The 22,989-nt window shown below is 34.8% G+C and overlaps 1 protein-coding gene across 10 annotated transcripts in view; it reads right to left on the bottom strand.

Moving 5' to 3' along the window:
- The window catches only part of LOC125054758 (partitioning defective 3 homolog), a 75,937-nt gene that overhangs the window by 17,478 nt on the left and 35,470 nt on the right, over nt 1-22,989 (bottom strand). For 4 of the 10 annotated variants that reach the window (XR_007117753.1, XM_047656814.1, XM_047656818.1 and 1 more), the window contains exons 2-15: nt 12,815-13,018; nt 9,322-9,477; nt 8,725-8,861; nt 7,679-7,798; nt 6,978-7,069; nt 5,986-6,170; nt 5,417-5,584; nt 4,686-4,925; nt 4,069-4,244; nt 3,320-3,471; nt 2,341-2,782; nt 1,604-1,764; nt 679-801; nt 53-173 (exon numbers count right to left, since the gene is read on the bottom strand). Coding sequence is in view for 9 of the 10 variants with exons in the window: in XM_047656814.1 (XP_047512770.1) it covers nt 53-173; nt 679-801; nt 1,604-1,764; nt 2,341-2,782; nt 3,320-3,471; nt 4,069-4,244; nt 4,686-4,925; nt 5,417-5,584; nt 5,986-6,170; nt 6,978-7,069; nt 7,679-7,798; nt 8,725-8,861; nt 9,322-9,477; nt 12,815-13,018 (2,477 nt within the window). In the remaining variant the exon portion in view is untranslated. Of the gene's footprint in view, nt 1-52; nt 174-678; nt 802-1,603; nt 1,765-2,340; nt 2,783-3,319; nt 3,472-4,068; nt 4,245-4,685; nt 4,926-5,416; nt 5,585-5,985; nt 6,171-6,977; nt 7,070-7,678; nt 7,799-8,724; nt 8,862-9,321; nt 9,478-12,814; nt 13,019-13,904; nt 15,108-21,400; nt 21,625-22,989 lie in introns of those variants that run through there. The other 6 variants (XM_047656815.1, XM_047656817.1, XM_047656821.1 and 3 more) reach the window with 5 other exon arrangements.

Raw genomic sequence — 22,989 nt, 5'->3', positions numbered from 1 at the left:
TACACTGATTTAGCCTCTATAAATAAGGGAACCATCCCAAGGTACAACATACCTGAACATCGTAGATATTGATTTGAGCAGCGATGGTTTCTTGTGGGACAGAGATGATTGTTGAGGTGAGCCCCGGATGATCTCTGGGGCATTGTTGTCGTCGGTCAACCAGTGTTTCAGAGCTGAAAAAATAATCATTTATTATTCTGCTACTTGTTCCATGATAGAAATCACATGCAAGAAATAGTTATATATAGTAATGGAATAACTAAATTGGTAACTAATTTAACAAGGTTATTTTATTCTAAATATGTATAATAACTTCTTTCTCGACTCAAATAAGAACTAATCCAGGGTTCATTGTCATTAAAGGTTCATCAAAACGATTAAGCAATTTTGACATAATTTAGAATAATGTTGTTTTTAATTAGCCAACGTTATTTTTAATATAAATAAAAATTAATCGCAAAATAGGTTTTCGGACCAATTCGAGTAAATTTCTTTATGTATTCCTTGTGAGAAATAAAAAAAAAATGAGTACTTAGGTTTTGATTCCGGAAAAGCGAACCGTCTCTATTGGGTAGCATAGCAAAATGTTCCATATGTTGGTATGTAGCTATGAAAAAGATAGGTTAAGTAAAAAAAACAGAAGCGAAGAGAAGATCGTAATATATCTGCAAGTCTTACGTGGATGTGCCCGGGCGTATATAGGCTCGTGCCGCGGGTTTCGCTTCGTCTCTTGTATGGCGGTTTGCAGCGACTCCAGACTCGATGACTTGCGCATGCCCAAGGAGGGACCCACTGGTGCCGCTGGAAGAAAATTCAACTTGGAATTATTTATTAAATGATAAACATTCCTTTAAATGTTTCTTAATTGATTATTACGATAGGAATTTATTTACACACACTACCGATTACATCAAGCAATATACAAAGATAATTAAATATATCAAACGTGCCAAGTCGTAAAATATAAGTAATCTTAATATATATAAATTACGTGTCAAGTTGTTTGTCCGCTATGGACTCTTAAACTACAGAACCAATTTCAATCAAATTTGCACACCGTGTGCAGTTTGATCCAACTTAAAAGATAGGATAGCTTACATCTCAATTTATACCCGCAATCTAATTCTATTGCAAAATATTTGTTTATTATTTGATAGTCACAATTATAACAGATGGCGCTGTGTTGAAAGTACCAACGTTTCACATAAGATACAATTTAATGGCATAACCACCAAAAAAGCATGGTGGTCCCCATGACTGGTGTTCTCCTACCGTTTCCCTTGAATAGTTTGCTACTATGTAATATAACAAAAACCTTAGCCATAGCAACGCTTGGCCGGTCTGCTAGTATATTATATAGATTTTGTTAGGTGATGTTTGAAACTGTACAGACATCCACAAATTCGATAGTAAATGTTATTAGACAATATTCATTCTTTGGTTAAATTTATAGTTAAAATAATCAGGTATAGGTTAGTGATAGTATTCTACAATATTTTTAACCTAATAATAACTAAGTAATGATTACAAATTAATAAATAGAAAATTATAACATATTTAAAAAGTTTATATATTAGTGATATAATATATTTGTTGGACATACCGCTCGCCTTAATTTCCTTGATCTTCTTGTAGGTCCCCGTGGTCTTGGCGTCGAGTGCGGCGTGTCTCTTCTCGGACATGGAGCGCCTCCCGATCGCATCTCGGCTGAAGCCATTCGCGTTGACTCCGCACTCGCTGCCCGACTCGCCCCCGACGCTCCCCCTGTTCATTATTCTATTGTTTATTGGAAACTCATAACGTTAACAGAAATAAAAAAATCAGTGGCGCTACAACCTTTTTTAGGTCCTGGCCTTAGATATCTGATTTTATGATCATTTGGGGATCTAATAGGCAAGTAGGTGATCAGCCTCCAGTGCCTGACACACGCCGTCGACTTTTTCTAAGACCTGTCGGTTTCCTCACGATCTTTTTCTTCACCGTTCGAGCGAATGTTAAATGCACACATAGAAAGAAAGTCCATTGGTGCACAGCCGGGGATCGAACCAACGACCTCAGGTATGAAAGTCACTCGCTGAACCCACTAGGCCAAGATAAAAATATATTGTTGAATAAAGGTCTTTGATACAATAGTAATGTTAGTACAGTAATTGAATGGTTGACCGTATATCTCGTCTGAGGTTCAAACACCTGGTGTGGGACAGATTTGAATGCTCTGAATTATGGACTAGACAAACACACTAAACTCGAATATTATAAAAGTCTGATTCTAAAAGGCCGACAACATACCCGCGAACCGTCTACACTAGTTTAAATTACATTAGGCGAGATAAATCTTACCTAGTGCCATAATCCTCCTCAATAATAACATTATGATGCGCAGGCGGCGATCTAGACATGTGCACGTGCCCCATACTCCTCAGATTGCCATTCGGCACCTCTTGCGTCGCCATATAATAACTCTCGTTCCTCAGTCCCGTCAGTCTGTCTATCACTGGATTCCAACCGTCCAAACGGCTCCACTCGAAGCTGTCTCTCTTACTATCGTGGGGAATCGCATCTTCCCTCTCCAGATATCCCTTGCTGTCGTCTGATTGGTTGGAAATCCAGCTATTGTTATTGATCGTGACGACTGACGTGTGTTTCTTGTCGTAGTTGGCGTCCGTCTGTTTGTTGTCGTTGTAAATGACGGTGTTGAAGTTGGAGTTGTCGTTGGAGCTGGTGGTGTCGTTTCCGTTTGGGGGCGTGTCGTCTTTCCACCGTGCCAGGCTGTCCATGCTGTCTGTGAAATTCATTTTAATGTTAGGTATATTTTAATTCGGACAATAAGGTTTTTTCCGCTATTACAGACAGATTAAATTTACTGTCAAATAGTCTATGGTATCGGTAGTGGGCTGATCACTTTTAAAGAAAACATTGTTAAGTGATTATCTCATACCTAATCCGCTATTTTGCTAGTATTTTTTGCTTTACTTTTACTACTTTTATTTTAACTTTACCAAAACGTTTATATATTTTAGAAAAATAGTTTGTAAAACATACTGTGAATATAGCATTATGTATGACGTGGTACACTTCAATATAACTGATATAATTCTATTTCGTATCTCAGATCACAATCTCGACTTAGGCAATGTCAAATTCATACAAAAGTAAATGATCTGACAACTCTTGAAGCTCGATTTAAGTTTGATTAACGTTCTAGGGTTTAAGACAGAGATTTATATTTAAATCCTACACGACAGAATTATTCGAAGGACCAATTTTGTGTATCAAATGTTGGCAACAATAAGCAATTTCTCTCAAATAAAATAATTACCCGTCCGCCTGGCGATGGTCAAGGAAATGGTGCCGTGCAGGTTGGGCCTGGAATGAAGGAGGGCTCGTCGAAGGGTCTCCATGGCTTCGGCGTTGGATTGACCCACCAGAGACACGCCGTTCACGCTTAGGAGCTGGTCGTTTGTGTGTAATCTGGAATTATTTTAACGCTTTTATTAAATTGACAAAATAGAGAAAAAGCTTCGAGTTAGTTATGTTTATAATTTTAGGTGTTCGAAGTTGGACGCAAGAAGCATGACATAGATTGCGATGGCGAAATATACATGAGGAGGCAAAGGCTGTGGACTTGAGAGCCATTCATGATGATGATACATATATTTATTGCATTCATAAACAGGTCTTTGTTTCATGTGCTTTGATATCTACAACATTTTATTTTTTTGATCATCATTATAATATCATCATATTTTCGAGATTTAAAGCTAGGAAAACCTGCGACGTGTGTCAAAGTAGAAACTCTGTAAGTAGTACTTAAGTATACACGTGAGAGAGTATCGCAAATTTAAGTTTTTTTTTTCAAAAAATATTTATTTATTCATTAATAGTACATATTTTGTTCCCTTTAAAGTAATTCTAAACATACATATATATTAAAGTATATACTAGAATATGTAGCCTAAACAATATAACAAAATTAAAAGATAATTATGAACATATTAAAATGGTGGTAATAAAATCATGTATTCTGTGTCATAAAAAATAAAACTCTTTGAACGGAAAATGCCATACCTGCCATCTCGGGAAGCGGCTCCTCCGTGTAACACAGATTTGATGAAAATCCCCAAATCGTGGGGCTTCGGCGTCGCAGTCACTTTCCCCTTCACACTGATACCGAGTCCGGCTTTCTCCGATTCGTGTACTGGCACTTCTAAGCGGAGTATGAGACGATTTCTAAGGTTTGTTACCTGTAAAAAAGATATTTCATAAGAACTAATTCAAATTTTTTTGCAGGCGTTGTTTTTAGCTTTAATGGGTGATTTTGTGCAAGAAAAATTAAAACTTTTTTTTAGTTTCTTTGATCGTTCGTAGGTTAGGATAGGTTTAAGGAATTAAATATAGCTTTAAAAATATATATCAAAAAAACGTGTGGCACTCGGGGACTGCCGCGGTAAAGCTATTGCATAGCACTTTTTATTAACTTATGCAATTATTTATGCAGTACATATTTTTTTTTCTTTGATATTCATACAATCTACCACTCTACCAGAAGCAGACTAACACGCCTATATAGTTTGTCTCACTCTAACGCTAGGTTTATTTTTGTTACGGAATTTCTTGATTCGGTCGCCGCGCTCAAAGCCCTCGATAAAATCTATGCAATAGTTTAAAAATATTATGAAACTTACTGAACCAGTTGACGAGTTAAGCGCATCCTGCAACGCCGAGTCCAATGACTGGTCTTTCAGATCATCTTTAGACGAACTCTTAGAAATTCTTCCTCGGACAGAGTTAGAATTATTGTTTATGGCGTTCACTATACTGGAGACTCTACCGTTTTCTACGGCTTTTTCTGTGTCTGCTGATTTCGGTGGGGCGCCAATGGCCTTTTCTATGTATTTTGTCGGACTCTGTTGAGGCTCTACCCACTGAAAAAGAATAACATATAATCATCGAAATACAAGTTTCTTAGCTTAGAAATTATATATGTAAATGTATATCTGGAACAGAGGAGTGCTTTACTTATTTAAGTAAATAATTAAATTACAGCAAAAGTATAAATACACCAGTAACGGAAACAACCAAAATTAATAATTTTAATAATTTTTAAAGGTATGGTATACTCAAGAAAATTAAAATATTTAAATGTTATATAATTAACATTAGAATATGAAATGCCGTATAAAAAAACGCGTGTAAAAATTTACTCTCAACATTTTTCCCTAACGCGCCAACAGAAGTATAACTTCAAAATATATTGAAGTTACTGTGTAGTATTTTGTTAACTTTATTTGACAATGCCCATGGCTAACAAAACTAAGAAAATGTTATAAATACGGTTGGAATATGTTATATTAACAATTTGGAATTAACATCAAAAAGTTGATAAATCTAGAAATACAAAATTACTCATTATTACCTGAGTCCTCCCAGCCGGCCTCTCGATTCGTATATCAACAGTGGAATCTGTAGGAGTATTCCTCAACAGTGCGACGACCTGCTGCTGCGTCAGACCTGCCACGCTGACACCGTTCACTGACACCAGCTTGTCACCAGCTCGAAGTCTGCCGTCAGTTACTGCTGCACCCTAGAATTTAATAAATTCCTTTTTAACAAAACACCAACATTTAAATGGAAATTTGCTTATTTATATAAAAGGGGTATCGTGACCCGATTAGGCTACAAGTCAAGGACAAAAATCATGCATGCAATTTTGGCCCATATTTTAGGACATAAATCTTAACTTAAACCTTTCTATTTGACTCTTTCCCTCTCAAGGAATGATGTTGACTTAACATACGAGTGGTCATACTTGTACGTTATAAGGAAAAGAAAAAAAAGAAATGCTTAGTTTGATCCCTGGGGTACACCATACTATTATATAGGTTATTATTGAAAAATTGCAAAAAGAGTAAAGTAAAAAGGAATTATATATTGATAACAGTATTTAATACAAATGCTTAAGAAACATCAAACAAAATATCGTACCTTGGGCAATATATTCTTAATGTATATGGGACAGTGTCCCCCCGTGGGGTTATCTCTCGTGGTTATGGTGAATCCCAGACCCTTTTCTCCCTTCACAAGCGACACATTAACGCCCTGCGCTGTACTGGGCTTACTGGGACTGACGGGCACGTCCATTCCTGATATTGCTCGTTCACTGGGTCGCACTGAAATGCACACATAATATGATATTAAATAGACATAAGAATTTTTTTAATCGGATCCCTATATACTAGCCTATCAGGCACGTGATCAGGTAAATCTGTGGCCGAGAACACAGCAGGAGAGCGTCAAATCTCCCATTTCCTATCTGCCTTTCTGTAGGCATACAACCGGTTTGTAACAATTACTAATATTATTAATTATTCCTACATACTTTGTCAATTTTAATTATGCGTACTCATATTTCCGTTTATCATTAAGTAATCTATTTAGGCTTACTATAAAGTTAAGGATTATCTAGTTGATAAAAGGGCCTGGGACTAGTGCTACTTGTAATTAATTTGCAATATTTCCTTTAAAATAAGCTTTGCCAATGAGTGGAGATGTCTACCGATTCAAATTTAATGACGATTCGAATTCCGTAACGAAAATAAAAACCTAACACACGATGACGTAATATAGGTGCAGCCAAGACGCGTTAGAGCGGGACAGAACGCATACTGCGTCTCACATCGGTCTGACGAGATCGGTGACGTAGAGTAAGCGCGGCCGGTGCAGCCTGTACGTGTTAGAGTGAGACAGACTATATAGGCGTGTTAGTCTGAGTCTAGTGGTAGATTGAATTAATATAAAAGAAAAAAAAATACTGAATAAATAAAAAACTATAATTGCATAAGTTGATAAAAAAATGCTATGCAATAGCTTTACCGCGGCAGTCCCAAATACACGATTTTTATTTTCATTTATTTTATTAAGGCTTTACGTTTAATTACTTAAAAAGCATTTACGTCTATTAATATAATAGTTTTTACCTTCAGGTAGTAAATCCAAGGGTCTTTCTTGCACATGATTCACATTGACTACGTTATTTACACCGGTCACCCATCGCAGCATATCTTCTACCCTGAAACATTACCAATTCTTTATTATTATGCATAAAAAGTTTGGAGAAATTAATCATTGTAATACAGGACAGAAATATCTGCTTTGCTTTGTGCATGTCAAGTGTGTAATTAGCATTCTGTGCCAACATTATCTTTGTCGGTAAATGAATCTAGTCTAATAGACCTCAGAACGGTGGTGAAGAATGTGTTAACCTGATGATATAAATAAATGCCTTCTAAACTCTCTTTGGAGATATCTCTCTCTTCAGTCGCCAGCTCATGTCTGAGCGTTGTGGTCACAAAGAAAACTGCGCCTCTCTTATAACAGTGTATAGTTTTGAGGACGATGAGTCTTTCGCTTGATCGGTCCATCTAGTTGGTCAACGATCCTTTACCAACTACGATCAGTTTCTGCAAGACCTCATAGCCTCTGCGCATTGTATGGCCCTTATAAGATACAATACGCTGTCGCTGTTGTGAGTTGGGTACGGATGTATGTATGGAGGTCTAAAGAGCCTTGGAGATCTAAATGTTGATTAATAACTGTAAATTGTATTGTATTGGAAGTCACGACACCACCTTGCTAAAAATAGTTCACAAAACCAAGAATATGGAAGAATGGATGTTACCTATTGTTTTGTTGTTCGTTAGCGGTGTCCTGCCCTAACGGATCGCGTCTCGCATCTCTTGGCAAACTCTTACTGCCATAGATCTGTACTCGTTCAGCCGCCTCCATCCATACGCCACTCCTGTTTTTAAAAGACTTGGTCAAAAATTGCAAATAATAAATAAATAAAATAAATAAGTGGCGCTACAACCTCTTTAGGTCTTGGCCTCAGATTTCTGAATCTGTTTTATGATCATTTTTAAATTTAATAGGCCAGTCGGTGATCAGTCTCCAGTGCCTGACAGACGCCGTCGACTTTTTGGGTCTAAGACATGTCGGTTTCCTCACGTTGTTTTCCTTCACAGTTCGAGCATATGTTAAATGCACACATAGAAAGAAAGTCCATTTGTGCACAGCCGGGGATTGAACCTACGACCTCAGGTATGAGAATCGCACGCTGAAGCCCCTAGGCCAACACTGTTCTACATTCTAATACAATATTATTTAAAAAAATTACTTGGTGTACATTTTCAGCAACTTTATGGACACCTTTCGCCGAGTCGTTTTAGAAACCTTGCTGTGTTTATTTATGCTATAATTATTATTTTCTTTATTCGTACATTATGTAATTACAGTGTATATTCGCGGATCCTTCGATCCATGCGACTTCTTGAATACAAAGTGTCCCTCCATGTGTACTGCGATATTGCGGGCTACTAGATTGTGAGGTAGTTTGCTTAGATCTGATTAGCGATGCCATTTTCACACATGTTACATATCGTTTCTATAACATATTTACAAAAGTATGTAATTGTCCTCCTCGTAACGTGTGATGTTTGAGAGCAAAATTTAAAATACTGTTTTGTTAAATTAAATTTACGTTATTTAATCGTTCTACAAACTGGTTTAGCGTTCTAGAGTGATAACTCCCGTGTTGCAAATGAGTTTTTATTGATTGACGGTCGTTCATTTCCCATTAAAGGCTTAGAATATGATAAGTGTTTAGGCCCTAATTAGGTAATTCACCTCGTTATCTACTAACTAATATATAAAATGTACCGGACTCACCCTGGCCCAGAAAACTGCATGGACAATCTGTTGGTCTGTCTCTGGAAATGCGAATGTTTGTCGGGATGAGGGGGTTCTGGTCGGTGGTCATCACGACACACTACTGCCGCTGACCAGCGTTTCGTTTGGTCGGTATCCTGAAATTTTTACATATATGAAAATTAACACAAATAATTATAGGTATACTACGGGGCTCAAGACTCAAAAGTATCTCCAAAGGGAACAAAATCAAAGGAGGATTTTTCTTTATATTTGAGCCGTTTATTATTTTTAGGTTATTTAATTTAATCGATATTATAAGCTTGTTAAGTTTTTATTCTAGGGTTCGAACATCTTGATTAAAATTAAAAATACTTTGAACGCAAATGATATTTAAGCTAATAAGCCCAAATTATCTGATAAAACATTCAACTACTTAATACATAAAAAGTCATTGGTTAATTTTGTTTTATCCAATCTATATACTTCGATATCGGGAAATTAAATACCCAACGAATTTAAATTCAACATTCTTAATAGAAAAAGTAGTTTTAAAAGTAATATGGTCCTCACTTAGAATTGATTTAGTATAAAAAAATGTATGTATGTCCTAAATACCTGTCTCTGTGGAGGAAGAGTATCCTGGTGTAAGGTGGGTTCGCTGCCTCGTCGCACCTGCAGGCCATTGGCGCCATCTTCTAAGTCAGCAGCGCCGACTTCCACACAAGAATCTGTGTTCGGAACCCGCATGCTGCCGCCGACACCACCTCCCCCCTAAAATATAAACATGAAAACATATTTAGTGATTTTTTTTTTAAGTCAAACTATTATCACATGAATGTGATTAGAGGTCGGGTTTTTAAAGCTTACAAAGACATTAAAGAGTTATTGATAATATGACAACACCAGTTATGTATAATAATTAGGAAATATTCACCTGAAATCAAGAATATGTTTTTGTAACACATGTTCGTATATATATACGTAGTGTGGACATATAACATATCATAACAATGTCTTTCACGGTTCAGATTCTATGGATTCTTATTTAGAATGAACACTTGCAGGAGTGAGAGCAGTGTTGGCCTAGTGGCTTCAACGTGCGACTCTCATTCCCGAGGTCGTAGGTATGATGCTCAGCTGTGGACTAATGGACTTTCTTTCTATGTGCGTATTTAACATTCACTCGCATGATGAAAGAAAACATCGTGAGGAATGGATTCATGAAGTCGACGGCGAGTGTCAGGCACATGAGGCTTAAACACCTATTTGCCTTTTAGATTGACAAATTATCACGAAACAGATACAAAAATCTGAGGGCTAAAAAGGTTGTAGCGCTACTGATTTGACCGGTGACGCTATTTTATGTTTTAACTATGTATACTTATGAAATATTAACATTTATTACCAGGTCCAAGGCGTAAAGCGGATGAGTAACTGGCAAGACATTATTTTTAATAGCAAAGTTTGTATATGGTACTGCAGTTCCCATAAGATAAGTACATTGTATACATGTATAAGGTTTGGAAAATAAAATATACAATTAGAATAATTATGTTAACTGTCTGTTTGCCGTTCACAAATCCAGTTAGCCCAGTTCAAGTCCGTTATAGAAACTAGGGTTATGTGCATGGACAATTTGTCACACATATATATTTGTAATACAATGAGTTTTAAAGATTATGTAAAGTATTATTATTATTTATTTTATTAGAGGCGCGAATTAGCTGCTGTGGTCTCTGGCAGAATGACCAGCGCTGTGGAACTTTTTGCTCCTCAGCATAATGCTGAGCCAGGGCCAATTACAACCACAGTACACACACATTGCACACTGGAAGCGAACCGAATGGCAAAAGGGAATTTTTAATTTTAATTTTTATTGTTTTTGATGTCTTATTTTATTTTTTGTTTAAGTATTGTTATTTTGTGTGTTTATGTGTGTGTGTTTTCGTTTGTAATAAATGTTATGTCTATGTCTAAATATATCGAATATAAATTGGGCGTTATTTTTCTCTATTTTAAGTTAACGAAAATACAATTTCAAAACTACATACTGGCGCAAAATTACTGCACCGTAACTAAATATATAAAATTGCAAAATGTTTGTTAAATTTGAATACAAATAATGAATGTCGATACGGAATACGGAACCAATGTTAAATTGATATGTCTAAGTGAGTGACAATTACCTCGTGAATAAAAAGAATACTGTTATAATAGGTTATTATTTTATAACAATAGCAGATAGACAAAAATTTACGTTAACTAACATAATGTCATGTCCTAGTTATGTCTACATGTAAGAATTGTTACCATGGAAACACGTTACTATCTTAGGTTCTTTTAAGTTTGTGTTACCTTATATACCAAGCAAAAGCCACAAATAAATGACTCTTATGAGTGTTTTCTGTTTACATTTCTATAATAATGAGGAATAACTATAATATCCATTATATTATGTTAAAAATTCAAACAAATTTAAAAAGTTTGGTCTCTGTGGCAGTGTACCTTTAACGCTGGCAGCACTTCCTCGCTGTATTGCGATACTTATTATTATCATGTTTACTAAGTAAGTTAAGAAAATTGTAAATTTACTGTATTTACAGTCCTTCGATTCATATTATAGTGTAATAGACGTTTTTAAAGTCAGTTCCTATACTGTAAGAAATAATAATTTATTTTCTCCCATATATAGTTAGTCTTTTTGTTTGAACGTTTATCTGTTTAATGTTATGTTGTTTTTTTCTGTGTATGTATTGTTTTGTATGTGATGTATATCTAAATAGTTACAGCATTGGTATTATTTGTAATAGTAGCTTTCGTTGTTAAATAAATAAAATATATTTGCTTAATTTCTCATTATAACATCAAAACGGTTAGTTTCGTTTATATATTTAAAAATATAACATTATGTAACAGTGTCATTTGAATTTAAATACGACAATAGCTAATTTAGGATTATAGTCTATCTTTAATATTCTGTGTAATCAGTACTACATATTACAAGAACAATTCAGTTACGGAACATACAAGGAACGGTCTATAAATAAATAAATATATGTTGAATATATGTTATATACTTTTTGTTTAATAACCGTTTTATAAAGGAAAACAGGTGATCAGCCGTCTATGTTCACCCTTAAATATTTTCGTCAAAAATCGAACCTAATCAAAATGCGTCAATAATGAAACCTTGCTTATCCTAGTCATACAAATTGGCCTGAATTCTAAATTGACTACAAGTTACGATAAAACTTTTGCCTAAAAAGGTGTACCAAACAGGTTTTTGATAAGACAGTACCTTTTAAATGCATAGTAATTTACTAAATGTTAAAATAATAGAAAAAACAGTTTATAATTCTAAAAGCATCCTACTTGCTATTTCTATCTACCAGTACTGTGTGTGTCAAACACTAAAGCCATAAAGTCAGTAGAAATTGAATTGTACTAAAATTCACACTTACTGGTCTATTTTTCTTTATATAACATCCAGAAAAGCATGCACCCATACCAAAGAACATACACACTCCCGAAATTATTTGATGTTCTCTATTCGTACACATTACGATTAATGACAAAAGAAATGTGTCAAACACTAGATGAAACATGCAATGAACAAAGTTCAGCAATCTTTGTACAAGTCTTAACATGTCATAGAATTTCCCATGCGTTTTCCCGGTTTTGTTCCTAATTCAAATATATTTTTATAGTCTAAAAAGGAACGGAGCCCTGTCTTTTGGACTGCCCAAATCGTGTCCGTCAGGAATAATTTAACTGATAGAAAATAACTATATAATAATATTATAATTGGTGTCATGTAGACATAATTGGAATTAATTTAATTTTTACATAAACACGCCTTCATATGCGGTATATATACATTTAATTAATTTTTAATAGTGGTTTAGACATTGTCTCTCTCTCATGAACTCTGTCACTTTACACTAGACTAGCTAGGCTAGGCATTTATACTAAAAATATTTTGTAAATAAATAATTAATAATAAAAATTGTCATTAAATACATCCAATAGTTTTAGCGTACATATTCGTTACAAACTACAAACGTACTTTATAGTATTAGTATGATGAGATGTAAATTACAAAACTTACCCGAAACATGTCAGGGGAGGCGGTGCCAGCTGAAGATCCACTGGCGCCATCTGCTTGTGCTGCTCGAGGCTGTGGTGCTTGGTTTGTGCACTCTGCAGTGAGGGTTTCACGGTCATCGGCCACGTCACACACCCGGTCATCTGGGTCTAGTATACCTCCGGAACTGGCCCGCAGCGCTCTCACACCAACCCATGTTTCAGGTCCCTGTAAATAGAAATTGATTGATTAATGTAAGTCTATCATTTTAATATATATCTAATATATATAAAATTCTCGTGACGCGGTGTTTGTGTTTAAACTCCTCCGAAACGGTTCGACCGTTTCTCATGAAATTTTGTGTGCATATTGGGTATGTCTGAGAATCGGACAACATTTATTTTTCATCCCCCTAAATGTAGTAGGTAGTCCACCCCTAAATATTTTATTTTTATTTTTAGATATTTTTTTTCTGTTTTTATTTTTTTATGATACAGCAATGAAAAATACATACAACCCCTATTTTTTATTATAAATGATATACATGGCAAAACGACGTTTGCCAGGTCAGCTAGTATACGTACTTAAAAAAATAAATAATTAAGATTTTTTTTATGAATATTTAAAACCAGGTAACCGACCTATTATTTAAAATGTAATAATAATCTTCAAATAGCTATAGAATATTTTAGCGAGACAAAACATTTAAGTTACTAATTTACGAGCATAGAAGAATTTATGAATTAGGTCTTAATCTTAAAACGCATACTATTATAGAAATACCTATATATTATGTATAAATAAACGTACAAGTAAAAAATATCTTTGCAAAAATGTATAAAGCTCATTATGTACAGAGCCCATACAACTGTGATCGGTCGTTCCCACGCAATGCTTTCAATCGAGAATTGTATTGAACATTGATATTTACAAAGCTGTTTTGTCTCTTGCCTTTTGTACGCGATCCGGCTTTTCATGTCAAGTTATCGTGATGTTCGCATCATATTAATTTATAGGTATTAAGGTTAAAAATATTTAGCTAAATGTAATGGAAGACCGATTCTGACGGAGGTCTTTAAGATGTGTAAGAGAATACATCTAAAATAACATTTACCCAACTGACAGTTCTCTTTTGCTTGTCATTGGTAGAAGCTATCTGCGTGCGCTTTTTGCGTCTCGGAGGCGGCACAGGTTGCTCATCCTCCATTACGTAAGCACATTGTCACAAAACGTTAATCTTTGCATCAGTTTCTCGCACTTTTAATGAAAAAAATCTGGGAAATGACGCATTGTTTTGCACTAACTGCCAGTTAAGAGTTTGAATAGCTATATTTAATCGTGTTAGATAACTATTAAATGTAAGAAGTGTCTGTGCCAGGTCAATGGCGCGAAAAAGCCTTGGCCTTCGCGCGCTATTGACCAAACACACACCATACGTTATGGAATTGCCTCAAGCCTCTTGGAGTAGGTCACGGCAAATTCCGGACTTCTTCTGACTAATGACCGCCCCTTCGATTCGGGACAAAAGAGTAATCAAAACGTAATCGAGTAGAGAGAATCCGTGCGGCACGATTTACGGTGCGTACATTATGGATTCCACGAACGCATTCAAGTGTATCAGATGAAATCAAAAGATCACGCGAGCTTCCGAGAAGGTGGAAATACGATTCGAAGTTCAAAAATTGACATAACAAACTTCCTGAGTAAATGTATTTGTGCGTTCGACACGACTCCGATAATTGATATCATTCTATGGAAATCAAGTTGGTGAACACGTACTCAGATAAGATTCACTGCTATTATCTACAGCGACTAAATTGTCGATGACCATTCTTAGTGAGGACCAACGGAAATGCACACCTTAAAGGTGGTCAAATGGTGCGCAACGAATATCTAATGATTTAAATTGCGTCAAAGATTAACCAAAACAGAACTTCTACCATCAAGAGTAAACATAAAAGGATCTATCTTCTTAAGGATTTTTACTTTCTATCAGAACTGAGTCTGTAATTTCTTAAAAGCAAATGCATGTTTTCGTTAAGTTAACCGTGTCTAAGCAAAACCGTCTTCAATCTATGTCAATTGTCAACAAAAGGCTATTTCAAAATAACTTATTCTTGAAGACTCAAGGCTGTATTGCAATTGCACCTGTTGAAATCTGTATTAATAACCGCAATACACAAATAACCTCACACAACTGTAGCTACGCCCCCTTACAATTAATTCGATAAAAACATATATTAAAATGCACTTTGTCGTCACGGTGGTAATGTTTTATCAACACTTAATACAAAAAAGTCGCACGATTACTACCGCGGCGCGAACACAACTGAAGTTATTATACAATACGCGAAGTAAAACGTGCAAAATACATTGATAACAGTTGGTTATTTCCTTCATATTAAAAACGTTGAGTTTATTAGAGCGAAGGCAAGGTTACAGTTAGCTAGGCTATTTTACTAGATTTTTGCATCGGTAAATATAACCTTCATAATTGTTTAAAGTCCTGTTAGCGATGCATAGCGCAGAAACAAGTGAAGGGGTTCGTTGATTAAAGTCAAAGTCAAATCATTTATTTCAATTAGGCCTATTAAAAAGGCACTTTTGAAAGTTACAATTACAAGTTCAAAATACTTAAAAAAAATACTTTAGTTGCCCCCTTCCAAAAGGTAGTTTCATATCGATAAGAATGAGCAAGAAACTCCATATTTAAAAAAAGTTTTTGAACCAATCAATCTTGAACCTAGGAAAGCATCATCTCCCAATGAAATATGGAGCATTCCGAATACTTCTGTTTATTTATTAATCTGACATGTTGATTTGTAGGACAATTCACTCCTTAATGTTTATTGTCACTTCTTCTCTTCCGTTCTACGCCCTTGATTTGAGAACTGGCAGTATATGTAAAATTAGAAGCATTACATATGTATTTCTTTTTGACGTTCATAAGTGTACATCGTGTTTCTTAAATGAATAAATGATTCTGATTTGATATGTAGATCGGTTTTGCTGTTAATATAAAGTGTGGAGAAATCTATTGAATACATTACTTCAGTGTCCGATGTCACACGCTTAACCACAAAGTTAAAACAATACTTAATATTACGTCTTATTAGCAAATCCGCAAGTAATCGCTATTGTCATGCATCATAATCATTATACGATTGCTATAATAAACCATCAGGCGTTAAGAATTTTAAATACGTGTCAAGATCGAAACGTGTGTGGTCTTTGATGGCCCTTTGGGACAATTCACTCCTGAATATGTATTGCATTCATGGCCGTGTTACGCAAATTTTGTTAATATCAATTAATAAAACTATTACATATTTCATAATACGGTACACAACACATAATTATATGTATGTATATTGTACATATATACTAGGTCGAACACAATTGTAACTAAAAAAATAGGCCTAAGGTGGTTTAAATTCAGATTATTAATAAAATACTTTATTAAATGTTACATTAAACAACATATTATCTTTTTATTTAAGGTTCTAACGGAAAATTGCAGTAGGTTTAAAATAATTTTCATTGTTAATTAGAATTACAAATGAAACTAATTAAACGACAGGAAGTCGTTTGTATAACAAAACAATAGTGTAAAATTTAAATACTGTATACGTACGAAGTAATTACAGTAACCCTAGTAATTTAACTGGAATCTAACCAAATAATAATTTAGAATAGTACAATATATGTGGTTAAGATTCGGGAATAGTAGGTATAAGTAAGAGTCCCGAAATTACCGCTAAGCATGAGTTCCTTTATTCCTTATGTGGAAATGGGATTTGGGCATAGCCTCGACTTGATCTTACCCAAAGAAGAAACTTTTCTCAGCACTAAGACTGCTTATGTTACTCCTCTGGCTACCTTTTATGTATAATATAAATATTTTTTTTATTCGGAATTCTAAAAATTAAAAATATCCCGTTTTCGGGCTGATGTAGTCACTGTGAAGACACAATTCACAATTCATCAGGCCGAAAACGAAATCACCGATGCCTTACAGCTGAAGTGGAAATGGGCAGGCCATATTGCAAGGTGCCAGATAAACGATGGACCGCCGAAGCCACCAGCTGGAGGAGACCTCTAGGAAAAACAAACGTAGAATAAGGCGAAAGATACAATTTGTGAAAAGATTTTTATCTTGTTTCGCCAAAAAAGTATAACTTCTAACGTGTACATAAGTACACACACGTTTTTTTTAACAGTATAGGATTAAAGTGCTTTATTATTATCATTTATGTACATAACTATACATAAGCCTTGATTTAGACTACAAGACATACAGTCCTCGAACTTCAAATAATAATACACCATGATGTAATCAAGCTTTTTGTATAAACCAGACCTGAACGGAGAACTACTAGCATTAAAATGTAAGCTCAAATTGCACTACATCGCTCGTTTCGGCTATTATTCACTATGAGCTAAATTATATATATTCAGAACTGATAGTTTTCACCGACCACAGCCCACAAGCGTTATCCGTTATCAATTATTTAGTTATTAGTCAACTCAGCGCATCGTTATGGAATGTAACATATTACAATATACATATTATATTGTCTCCTTTATTAAAAAGTCCAATTGCGCTCTTTTAACTAAAGTAATTTTTCGTCTTGTTTAGTACAAAATGCACCATAAGGCCTTATTATTATGAATAAAGAGAATAGTATATAACAATATTTTGTTGAAGGATAGGTTTTTAAATGTAATCCATGTGTCATTAGGACTGACTAAGTCCAACCCAGCTTTCATTCCAGTACAGCAATGTAATCTTACATGTAATAGAAGGCAAACGGGCAGGCAGCTCATCTGATGTTACCACCGCCCATGGACACTCACGTTGCCAGAAGGCTCGCAAGTGTGTTGTCGACCTTTTAAGAATTGGTACGCACTTTTCTTAAAGGACCCTAAGTAGAATCGGTTCGGAAATACTTCAGCGGGCAGCTGGTTCCACATAGTGGTGACTGGTGGTGCCATAAAACTGCCTTAGAAAACGCTCAGTTATGACGACGGACGTCAAGGTGATACGGATGGTATTTTGACCACCATGACATGTCAACTGTGTGATTAATCCTGTTGATTTTATTTCTTTAACTATTGAATAGACCGAACCACTATTATCAACTTATTACGTTCGTAATATAAATATCATTAGTTCATTATATAAATTAACATCTTTTTATAAATTTCTATAACTTTTGATGAAATCGTTAAAATGTCATTTTCTTAATATTTTTTCAAATATATCAAAGACTTTTCTTCACTCACCAATGATTAACGTAACTTAATGAGCTACTTTCTAACATTACAATGAAGCTGTGAAAGTTCCAACCATAGCATTTGATGTTCTATGTAAACAAGGTGTGGAAAATAAGCCATAAAAAATGCTAATCTGTTGTATAATTAAAAAAGTTGTGACACGATTATTAATTTAATGAAATGGTTAAATTTTACTTAGGATTTGCCCTAGCTAATTGAAAAATTATATATTATTATAAAGTCAAAGTGATGAACGTCAGAAAAGAAGTTAAATTAATTCTATATTTACATTGGGGAGCGAGGGGCTAGTTGTAACAATTTTAACAAATAATTGAATATCATGAAGTGTATTGGCTAAATTACTACCAAATAAACTTTGATCGATACTCTAACTATTAATCTATGAAGTCGAATTGAAATATTATCAAATCTACAGGTAACTATCTCACAATTATGATTTTTTTGAAAAAAGGGAAGTGTTACAACTTACCCCGTGGTTGGGGCTAGTTGTAACATCTGTTGGGACAAGTAGTAACAACAAAAAAAACAAAAATGTGACACCTTCAATCTTTATTTTTCGCAGATTTTAAACTTTTCCTCTCCCCTTTCGCTTTTCTATATCATCTTTTTTTGCTTTTTCTTCATCTTTTCTTCATATTCCAGTCTCAAAGCTTCTTTTTCAGGCGTATCTGTCAGAATAGGAGACTTCCTTTTGCGTCTGCAAATTATATTTGTTTTTCGTGGTGGCGCCTTTGGTAATGGTCTAATCTTTCATTGGGAAAATTGATTTTGACCAGAGCAACTTGGAGTTGGTTTGTACGCAGTTTCAATGTGGCGTATATTTCTGTTGTGCTGATATCCACTTCAGGAGCAGAATCTAATAAATAGTTCCGGATGTTCAAGATTCAACGATAAATTCTCACTTTCATTTAGAACATTTTCTGATTGTTCTGTAGGATCTGGACGATCAGTAACATAAGAGGGCGCAAAGGCACTATCTTGGAAAATATAAACATTCAAAGACCAAATACCAGAAGCTTTAAATCCACTGATAATATTTGCAGGGTTCAAGGCAAGTGATAATGACTCCTTCACTACACTTCGGATGTCATAAATTGTTGTTTTTACTGGATTATTATCCATGCAGTCTGTGCTCTGTTCACGTGGTTTTTATAAGGGCCGTAGACTCCTACAACCATAGGTAGCAAATTGTGGGAGCAATGAGGGGGAAACGATAACATGATAACATTGTTTTCTTTGGCTTTTTCGACAACTGCAATATTCATACGTGAGCCATGATTATCGAGCAGTAACAGAATTGGCTCATTCTTGGTAGGTTTCGCGTGTTTGATAAAATGATCTATAAAAATCAAGAATTCTTTTTCAGTCATCCACCCTGAAAAATTGCCAGCTCCAATGCAATCTTGAGGTCCACCGCGAATGAACATTTCCGAGTATTTAAGCCGGGGAAAAATAAACATCGGTCGTCAGTAACTTACAGCAATCTGGGGGCAAATTGTAACATGTTACAACAAACCCCGAGGTTTTGTTACAACTAGCCCCTAGATATAGTTCTTAATATTTATCACGATAACTATTAAATCAACTTAGTAATCTCGAAAACTGTTACACATAATCATAAATAGTTATATTTGAGCATAAAATAAAATACATAAAACTTCAAAGCTACGAAAATAGTAAAACTAACCAAAAATTTACGTAAGTAAAATTATAGGTTACCTGTCAACAATAAAGCGTTTGCACACACCCACTCACTACGCCGTCTGGTGGGATCCTGGCTGTGGTAAAGTGGCGTGGCACTTTATAAGTTTAAGATTAGGTAAAAAAAAAACGTGAATAAAATTCAAATTCCTATTGAAAAAGGTCTGTTACTATTTACCCCTGTTACAACAAGCCCCGCGCTCCCTACTAACAGTTCGCAAGTCAAGGGCTTAGAGCGGGCAAGAAGAACTGGCAAGAAATTCTCTGCCACTCTTTTGAATCGCTAAGTTTTGAGTCATACAAATTGTTTGAACTGGAACAAATCAATCCCAAGGATTAGGATAATTTAAATATTCGTCAAATTTATAAAAAGCTTTATTGATTAATTTACGTTTAAGTTTCGTTAAACGTTATAATATTCAACTAACTGGTATACTTGGCAAAGCCGGGAATCACTATATCTCACGGTTTTACTCCAGTTAATACCGTAGAAGCGTTAATGTCTTCATGAATTATTTTATAAATGGACTATCCAGAATTTAAAAAAAAAACAGCATTTCGTCGTAACTACACGTTCCATCGAATTCCTCGGTTGTACCGAGTCAAGGCATTGAATAATCTTACATAATAAATACAACAAGTAAATACAAATTCTAAATTTAAAATTCTACTGTGCAGTTAATCTGACTATTTACCTTGTGACGATAACGTAACAAATCAGCAGTCATGGAAGTCACGAAACAGAAAGTCAAGTAGATTTATTCATAGACGTAATTGGCAATGTTTTGCTTTCAAACACGAGGAAAAAATCTATGGATATACGAAAATTTTTAAGTTTTTATAAACCTTTGTTGGTGGTTTTTATTGATATAAGTCGTCATACATTTTAATATGATTCAATGTTTTAACAGCTTTTTTGCCCAGTTATTTTACACAATTGCAATTTACCATAATACTGTTTTATAATAGCGTAGGATTCAAAATCGATACTATGACTATCTCAAAAGCAAATACATTTTTGACATTCGGAAGTCACAGTTTGGGCTAAGACTTCTGAATCTCACCCATAGAGACTCCTTTACTGTATATATAACTAGGCAGCGTGACATCTACACATAGTAAAAATTTAAAACACATACTATGACAATATTAGCAAGATAATATACTTTGAGTTTTCGTGAATTGTAATGACATCATCAATATGTCTGTGTTCTGAGCTTTGTGTTAATTGTATTAAAATTAAAAATGGTTTTTGTAATACGTTAATTTGGCGGTCATAGCCGGGAAGAAAGACTCTTTGATCTTAGATTTAAACTTAATATCTCTATATAACCATAGTTTAAAATAAAATATGTTTATTATGGAATATACGATGGTATCACTTGTTCCACGTCATTAAATTTGAATCCGTAGACATCCCTACTCATCTGCAAAGAAGACAGAGGGTGTAGGCCGAGAGAAAAAGCCTGCGTAAAGAACTCGGTACCCTTTTAAAAATTTAATAGCTAGTTTCAAATCCAAAGACCAGTGTGAACTAAATTCCAATTGGGTGTACCATATGGATAGTCCGCGCTAAGTCTCTTAATCCAACAAAATAAAAATTACGATTACCCTGACAACTTCCTTTGGAATCAAATTCTTCTGTAGTTTTTGTACGGGATACGTTTGTCTCCAACTGAACAGCCTGACCAGCTTATCAGCCACATCCTCACATCTCGGTGGATCCTTCATTGCACTTATCACTTACACATTTGTCACAAGTTATTACGTGAATTTACAAGGTAAATCGAATTGTGAATACCGTTCGGTTCAACAGACAGGCAAAAACTGAAAGTATGCGAAGTAAAGAGTGGCCTCTAGTTATCGTTTGTTATCTGTAAACCTCATTTTAGACAAATTAGGTGTAGGTTCTATTACAGGTGTGATAAGAATTAAGATTATAAGCACGTAATCAATTTTTGTTATGTATATTTGGAATTAGTTTTTTTTTATTCTACGAATATCGCTTTTAAGGCTTTATTAATAATAGATGAGATGTTAGGTCTTTGCACCTTTTAGTGGGTACACACTTGGTCTGCCAATGGAGGTCATTCAAACAAAAACATGTGTTTGGTAATGATTTCTAAAAAATAAGAAAGAAAGAAAAATAAGTGTATTTAATTCAAGATACTTTTTTATTTATGTATTAAAGTTCACCACATCAAGGTTCTAAATGAAGTTTAAGCTGTTGTCACTACAATCTCCGATTTTCGGTGGGCCCATACAATCTTGGAGTTTCACCCATTATTCACATAAAACATACAGTATTTTTAGTAGACACAGTAAGTAAAAAACGATTTCACGAGAATACTCCTACAACGCGATTTCTTATAACGCGGTATACCCGGGGGATAAACTTCAAAGTGTCTAATTAAGCTTCAGTTCAAAATACACATTTCTAACATGGAAGGGTGTCCGTAAGCCAAGATAGAAACGCTAACTTTCAAGTCATGCTTTCCGGTCTGCAACACGTGTAAATAGACCGAAGGTTTAGTATTTCATTATCATATTACGCTTATATCTGTAATAATAAATATTATACATATATCAGTGGCGCTTCAACCTTTTCAGGTTTGGGCCTAAGATTTCTGTATCTGTTTTATGATCAATCTAATATCCTAGTAGGACAGCGTCCTGACACACAACGTCGACTTCTTGGATCTAAGGCAAGCCGGTATCCTCACAATGTTTTCCTTCTAGTTAAATGTGCACATAGAGATAATGTCTATTGGTGCATAGCCGGGAATAGAACTAGGCAAACACTGCGTAATTAATATACCAAAATGTATAAAGCTATCCCATACAAACAAAATCCTGGTAGAATTTATAATATAATTTGAATCTCCTAGATCTCTCCTTTTGTCAACTGTTTCACTGCTTTTATCCTTCTTTAATTGCCTTAAAGATGAATTATTATTGGACTTTGGGATTTTTGTTAAATATTCCAACCACGTCAACTTAGCTACGGCGGCTCATAATTATTTAGTGAAGAAAATTCTCACAAATCGTTGACTTTATAATTAGCAATTACTGTGTACTATTTAAAATTCAATTAGTACTGTACACAGTACGTGAATGTTTAAATATGTTCGAGCAGATATATATACTCAAAATCATTAAAGAATTTTGCTCTTTAGTATATCTAAATAAATCCGATAAAA

The sequence above is a fragment of the Pieris napi genome, chromosome 12 (assembly GCF_905475465.1).
Source record: "Pieris napi chromosome 12, ilPieNapi1.2, whole genome shotgun sequence".
NCBI lineage: Eukaryota > Metazoa > Arthropoda > Insecta > Lepidoptera > Pieridae > Pieris > Pieris napi.
The sequence above is the reverse complement of the archived record's forward strand: the minus strand, read 5'-3'. Positions and strand labels throughout refer to the sequence as shown.